This window comes from Austrofundulus limnaeus, unplaced genomic scaffold, assembly GCF_001266775.1.
Source record: "Austrofundulus limnaeus strain Quisiro unplaced genomic scaffold, Austrofundulus_limnaeus-1.0 Scaffold1699, whole genome shotgun sequence".
NCBI classification, from domain to species: Eukaryota; Metazoa; Chordata; class Actinopteri; order Cyprinodontiformes; family Rivulidae; genus Austrofundulus; species Austrofundulus limnaeus.
In genome coordinates, this window is record NW_013954101.1 from 1 (window position 1) to 7,743 (window position 7,743).

The window sequence follows — 7,743 nt, forward strand, 5'->3', positions numbered from 1 at the left end:
ATCCAGGAGACAATTTTTCAGGATAGTATTTTTTTTATGTAATAACAACTCAAAATAAAATAGGAGTAACAACTTTGTACTTCTTACTTTTTTAAATAAATGCAGTAAGTAGAAAGTACAGATAATTGTGTAAAAATGTAATGAGTAAAAGTAAAAAGTATGCTGAAAAATAATTACTCAAATAAAGTACAGATAACCAAAATTTCTACTTAAGTACAGTAACAAAGTATTTGTACTTTGTTACTTTACAGCTCTGCCAATTGATAGATCTAGTCTTTTCTAGTCTGGTCTAATCTGGTCTAATCTGGTCTACCAGGATGTCTGATGAGAAATGGCCTCTGGTTAAGGACCTGAGCTTAAATGGATTGAAATGTTTGATGTGAAGAAAAATGTTGGTATTGCTTCCTCACCTCAACAGCATGTGCCCAAACATCACAAAGTCATCCAACTGCTGTTTGGTCAACAGAATGGCCATAAGGTCATAAGCAATAAGGTTCTCTTCTTGTTTTATGATAATTTTGTGCAAAGTTAGGCTGTAGAGGTAACTTTTAAAGAACAAACTTAAAGTATTGAGAACAAGTTAAGTGTCTTCAACAGGTTAGCCTAATTGCTAGCCAAAGAAGTGTCTGTTTTTTAAACAATTTTTAAGCCTACAAAAATGTATTTTAAAAACAACAAACCTTGACATTAAGTGTTGTTTTCTTTATTGAACATTGTCAGTGTTACAGTGACCATCTGCTGGACCACCAGGACCTGAGAAAACTACTGAACTGACTGCACCATGGGCATAATTACAGTCTATTAATACTCGGCACACATCCATCCATGTAGTTACACTGACCATGCTCAGCTCAGAGACAAACTAAACAAGAAGTTTAACACTAACTCATGTTCTGTTCTTTCCCACCAGTAGGCTGTCTTTCACAGAGTTATTTTGTTATCCTACAAAGCTCAGAAAGGGGCCACTCATTTTGCTAGCCATTAGCCTAGTCTGGATGAAAACCTTGCCTGTTTCAGGATCACAGCACACAGGCTCTGTTCTGTCTGATGCAACAAACATCACCTCAAAGTTGACTAAACTGTTACATTTTTCATTTCTCATAGAAAGACACAGAAGAAACACAAAAATCACACGAAAGAATTGAGTGTTCTGCCACTCATGAATGAAATCTTTTAATTGACTCTTACTTTTACAGCCTGTCTTTTTGCTGTCTCTAAGCTGGCAGTGAGGTGTGTGGTTATGTCAGTGACAATATCCAATTTAGTTTTATTTTGCTTCTCTTTATGTATATTACTGTATATATTTTCTTCATCAAAATGTAGGTATTATTTTCTTATCACAGGTTATTATAAAATGATGTTGGGATTTGTCTCCTTTCAATTTCTTTACAGATTATTTAGTCTAACTTACAGTATACTGCCACTTTAATATTAGTGATCATTTGAATAATATTTAAAACCTATTTGTTCCTGTATATAGTCTTATTTACTAATGTAATATTAATAAATGTCCTGTGATTTAAAGGCATTTTAGGAGCTTTGAGGAGAACAGGCTGGTGTATTTAGCATTTCTTTTCCACCTGCATGGTGACAGTTTTGAGACGAGGGTTGGATGAAGGTACAGACAGGAATGTACAAATGGATGTGCAGCAGATGGAGGAGTGGGTGTTTGCCTTGTCTTGTTTGCTCATTAGCTACAGCTATTTCTGTCCTTTCTCCTCACCACTGTCTGTCTGAAAAGACACAGGTGGGCTGTTTGTCCACCTGTGTCTTTGTCAAGTTTCTCATTCATCAGTTTCAGTATTATTCCTAAGCTCAAAGTTCACCAGAATGACTTTACCAACAATATAACTGTTTTCTACAAAGAGGCTGCTACTCACCAGCTGGGCTTCCTCCCATCTATCTCGGTTTTCCTCCATTAACAGATTGCTCACTGACTGTACAAAGTTCTGAAAAACAGAGAAAATATATCCAAACCTATAAGCGTGGTTATTGTATTTTTCAAGAAAAATAAAAGCAGGTAAAGGGAGATATAAGCAGCAATAAAAAAACACTCAGCACTTGTTTCCTGAGAGAACTTTGACTTATTGTGGGGCCTTCTAGTCCTCTAGTCCAGAAAATAGCAGTAAAAATGGTCAATTCTTACTATTTATTGTTTATTTATAACCTTTATTTAATGTCAGGCTTCAGACCCAGGACTCTGTCACATCAATGGGATTTACCAGGTTGAATAAAAGTCAATAAATACATACATACTATTATAAACTGACTTTTGTATTTTACTCTCTTCCCTCCAAAAAGTAGTGCCCTGAAAATTAAGCTTCCATAAATGTAAATCCAAACGGCAGCAGGTGTAAATTGACAGTATTGCACACTTTAACAGGTTGCTGGTCTGACATGAAAGAAGGTAAAACTGATCAAGTTCTTCACATGGCCCACAGGCCAAATCTGTCCCTCTTAAACATTTTATACAACCCCAAAGGTAATATTTGAATGTAAAATAGTTTTATGGTTTTTCAGGATTTAGTACATTCTTCTCATGACAGCTTGAAAAGTTTACAGTTTTCAGTAATCTTTGATTTTGGTTTGGAAAGAGCAACAGATAATTGACTTATTTCCTTTTCTTTTATTCTTTTCTTATTTTGAAGTCAAATAATTTGATGTTTAGTGGAGGGCATCTTTTTCACCTGATTTGTTGGATTTTGATAAAATGTATCTCTGAGAAATAATTAATGGAAATAAAATAATAGAGAGTAAGGCATTAATAAATGAATGCTAATGATGTTTCTTTAATTGCAATCATTTTTCTTTTTCTGTTAGCTTATGTGTGTTTTAAAAACTACATAAAACAATTTGGACAAGGACATTTGCATTTCAATAAGAGTATTTTATTGTATAAATCTTGTTAATAAATACGGACTGAAATTAGCCCTCGATTTTACCCTGGTTTACAATTTTGGACCACTTGTGTCACTGAGTTTGCCACCTCTGATGACTTAATTTAACTGAAGAATGTGAATTTTCTGCAAAAATGCAGCATGGATGTCTGATGCTGAAAGATTTTTGCTTACTAGCTAGAAAAGCTGAAACTAGCCTAAAAATAAATTTTAAAAAGTAGCCAAATTTTGCATAAAGCAACAGAAAGCGCATGCTCACTGCATTAAGCAGTGAGCATTAAGCAGCTGAAATTATCACAAAACGGGGAATTTGACTGAAAAAAATCTCAAAACAGATAAAGTAACACAAACCACTGAAAACAGCTTAAATTAGCAGAAAATTGTAGAAATAAGTCTAGAAAAAAATCTGCTAAATAAAACCCAAACGAAGCTGAAATCAATACAAAGGGTAAAAAAGTACAGTAAAGATTTATGAATATTTTGAAGGATTTTAAGAATGTTGAAAACAGTTCAATTCATTTTTATTGAGAAAAAAAGTCAGAAAAAGACAAATATCTCAAAAAGTATCGACTGCTGAAATAGCTAGAATGTCATGAAGGAGCTGAATGTTTTGATAAGTATATAAATTGCTGAAGTAGCACAAAAATTGTGGAACAAGTGCCGAAAATGTATGGAAGTAAAAGTAAGATCTCAATGGTGTGAATGGTTTAAAAGCATTAAGACAGTTAGTGAAGACAGAGGTTAAGCAGAATAATATCAGACAGAATGACCTCACACAACCAACTAAAAATCATTTACCTCAGGCCTTCTTTTGTGATGTTTTCAAAATGATCAAAAATCATTTGATCAAATTACCCGAATATCTGCCCCACTGGGGCTGTAGTATGTCCTCCTGAAGATCTCTGTCATGTTCTTCAGTACATCCAGAATGGCCAGCAGGTCGCCGCTGTAGCTGGTCCCGTCGCTGGACGTGACCCTCAGTTTGGTCATCACTTCTGAAACTCCGTCTCCCACAAGTCCTCGCTGTGCTTTGTTCAAGTGTTCTCGAGTCTGATGGACAAAAATTTATTTCAGTTAGCTTCTGTTTTCTGGACTGTGACCGGGGTCAACATTTATCAAGATCTCCTTGTTTATCTTCTATTTTACTTCATTTACTGTTGCTTTAGCATGTTAGCAGTATCACATCCAGCTGGCTTTGACCTTACAGCTTGTATGAAAGACGTCTGACAATTTTACACCATTCAAAGCATTTATGTTTTTTGTTTCGTTTTAATGTTTTGCTTTAAAGCAACTAGTCTCACCATGATGAAAAATAATAAAAACAGTCAAATTAATCTGATTTGTTTTGATATGAGTGTAATTTCTCTGTGAGCGACCTTAACGATTGAAATGACTTATTTTACAGATTCCCTTTTTAGTCAGAGTTACTGAAAGTTGTTTGTCCTCTTCAGGCTGTAGCTTCCTGTAGGGAAACTTGTGTAATCTTCAGGTAAAGTTACTTTATCTGTAATTGGATTTTGTGCAGAAATTCCCACTGATGAAGACAATGCTGAATGCTATCATTTTAGCATAAATGCTAACTGTTGGTAAGCAGCCTGTGACTAACAGACAACATTAGTGTTTAAACTGAGAGCAGCCTGTTTGTTACAGTTTGACACAAAACGTATAAAACACATCAACACTGGTTAAACCAGGAGAGTAGAAATTATTTTTGCATTAAAATATCTAGTTGAAAGTTAATGTGAGTGAATGAAGTGTTGATGTGAATACATTATGATGATGATGCCCACAGATGTGTGCAGAAAACAGAGACAAACAATTTTCAACCGTGGGCTGCAGTGAAAACTAAAATCATCACTCCTGTGTGGATTACTGTGAAGATTCTGTTCAAGTGATGGCACAAAAGTTTCTCTGACATTAAAAATATACTTGTGAAGAATGATAAGAGGCATGTGCATCGTGTGTGAATCTGATTCTGCCACCACACTGCACATCTTTGTAGCAGGAAGATAAAAAGTGCAACACTGATGCTCACCAAAGATTGTATGCTGCGATAGTCATTGGAAATGCATTTCATATAGGTGGGAGCTTCCCAGTAGGCGTTGCCCTCTTCATCCAATGAGCATCGGCGCAAGACTAGGCCTGTGTGAAGACACAAGAGAACAGCAAAGCACTGAAGCCCATCTGTCCTCTACAACCTTTAAAATGGACCCTCCATCAATGCTTTAACACTCACCCATGGCGTTTGCAGGACAGCGCACGGCTGCCGTGTCTCCAGCAGGAGTCATCTTCCAAACAACGTTGGACAAATTGTCCTCGCCACATATTTCATGAGGTCCTGTCCACATCAGAGAAGTCAAATTGTGAGTCACAGATGTCAGGGATGCTCTCTGACAAAGCACATCATGTTTCCGTTCACTGACCTGGACATCTCTTCTCGTTACAGAGACGGACCTCTTCTCGTTCTCCTGGACAAATCTGTCCTCCAAAAAAAGGGCCATAACAAATCCTGTTTCTCTTCTGACTCCCCCCTCCACAGGTCTGAGAGCAGATGGACCACAAGGACCAGGGCTGCCACTTTCCATCCACTGAAAGTAGAAATGCAACATGAGTTAGGATTTTAATATACAGAATAATAAAACACACACCGACCTAAAAACACGTTTAAATGCAGTTTGTATTATAATTAGACCTAAAATTGAACCTAATGAAGCTTATGATGCTCCTGTGACTGCTTCATGTACAAACTGTGATGGTTCAATTGGTATCTTTACAAAATTGTACCTTTTCATTTTTGGTCAATTTGTACCCATCCCTGTTTTTTAGAGTCATCTGTTGCAGATTATATTTTACCCACCTCTGCCCACATTAGCAGACAGTCCTGTTCAGAATTTAATTTACTGGAGTGCACTTTAAAAGTGAAACAACAACAAAACCAGGTTAGAGCATATTAAAATGATTTATCTTTTATGTAGTTGGGCCTGGTTATTTTGGAGTGAAGCCCTGGGTGTTTTCTGAACAACTCTGGCTCTGAAGATAGCAAAGCTTTAAAAAAAGGCAGTTACATTCAAATCAGGCATTAAGCTTTAAAATAATAAATGAGTTCACATTAAAATAAAATAAAATAAAATAAATAACACAGGCTGGACAAGCTGCACTGTCCATGCTCTGTTGCTGGCCCAAGTCTTTTACACACCAAGACTGAGCCATTATGAGCTGAGGGTCTAATTTTACTGCTGGTGGGGGGATATTTGGAGCCTGCATGGGAACATGAGGGGATTTTATCCCCTCTTGCGTTCCTATGCAGTATTTTTGCATTACCTCAAAATACCTTTGCATTTTCACACAATTCCTTTGCGTTACCTTGCAAAACTTTTGCATACCTGTGTAAACATTTGCATTGCTTACCGCAGGCTCCGTGTTTGTTAAATCAGCTGTTAGCAAAGACTACCTAAATGAATTTATGTTAGTGTTGTGCACCTGCATTACATTAAAAACTCATAGAATCGTAATCCTGTTGCTGAGTCACCGTAACCAAGTTTTCATTTCATCATGAAGTGGGAACACGAGCCCTGAGTGGGTTTCAGCTACAGTAGGTGACCCTCTCTGGGGACTGTAGCAGGTGGGGCATTTGGCAAACAGTAATGCAGAGGTCATAAGGTGACCTTAGAAGGAAATCTCCAATGGAGCTGAAGGGCAAAAGCTCTGCACTGAAGTTTCTGCTTTTACTAAATTATCATATTTAATAGCAAGAAAAATACATTGTGATTCTCATAACGTGGAGGATGAAGTAGAGATGGGGTCTCTCCATCATAAACACATGCAGGCTTCAGGCGCATGAGAGGAGCAACTAATCTGGATCATAAATTTTCTTTGGGTGACAGTGAATTGACCTCCTGTTGGGTTTACTAAAACAGCTTCTGATAAGAACATAATGTTTTGAAGACTTCAGGAGTACTTATTTTCTCACAAACCACTATTGTACAAATTGTGATAAATTTGGTGGCCCCACTTCAGTCAGGCCCACTTGAGACTCATCCACTGGAATCGCCAACCATCAGTGGTCTATAAAAAGGTTTCATAAAATGGATTCAAGTTCCACAGCTTGGATGAATGATGCCACCGTGATAACAACATAACAACCCCTGGGTACAAAGTCAGGGTAAAGTTTGATACTCCCCCACCTTCCCACGTTGAAACACCAAAACCCACACTTTTAAAATGTATGTTCTCATACCAGGACAGTCCCCCAGGAAGCAGCCGACAGTCTCTATCCACTCTCCCCGGCACTCCGAGCCTCCGTACGAGGGGCCACTGCACTCTCTGGTCCTCTGCATGGTCCCATTGGAACAGGAGGCCGAGCAGGAGCTCCACCCAGACCACTCATACCAGACTCCATCCACTGAGAGTTGACCAGGTTACAGCAGCAGAGACAGAGAAAACACAGTGTGATGATGTGGAAAACAGTGACAATTATTCTGATCTCCTCTAGAGCAGGGGTTCTTAACCTTTATGACCTCGGGGCCAAATTTGTTGAACATAAAGTGGCACCAGGCCAAGTCAGACATTACCAATGTATTGATCAAAATGATAATTAATCTATTTTGAATCTTGGTTAAATTTTTATTGTATTTACATCATAACTAAACTATCATAACTAACATAACTAAATTAAATACACTTACAGTTTAAAAGTAAAACTCCTGTCAAATAATCACAAGACATGATTATGACAAACATTTTTATATAGTATTGTAACCTGCCCATAACAATTATTTGAACAAATACAGAGGTCAGTCAACAGACCACTCAGTATTATCAGCACAAATTATTTTTTAATATAAAC

At 37.3% G+C, this 7,743-nt stretch overlaps 1 protein-coding gene across 1 annotated transcript in view; it reads right to left on the reverse strand.

The window, feature by feature from the left end:
• Positions 1-1,880: 1,880 nt before the first annotated feature.
• Positions 1,881-7,743, reverse strand: part of LOC106536135 (brain-specific angiogenesis inhibitor 1) — a gene marked incomplete at its 3' end in the record, with an annotated part of 35,593 nt that continues 29,730 nt past the window's right edge. Inside the window, 6 exon segments of the mRNA XM_014033332.1 lie at positions 1,881-1,949; positions 3,753-3,947; positions 4,933-5,039; positions 5,134-5,235; positions 5,321-5,485; positions 7,135-7,299. Coding sequence (XP_013888786.1) covers positions 1,881-1,949; positions 3,753-3,947; positions 4,933-5,039; positions 5,134-5,235; positions 5,321-5,485; positions 7,135-7,299 — 803 coding nt within the window.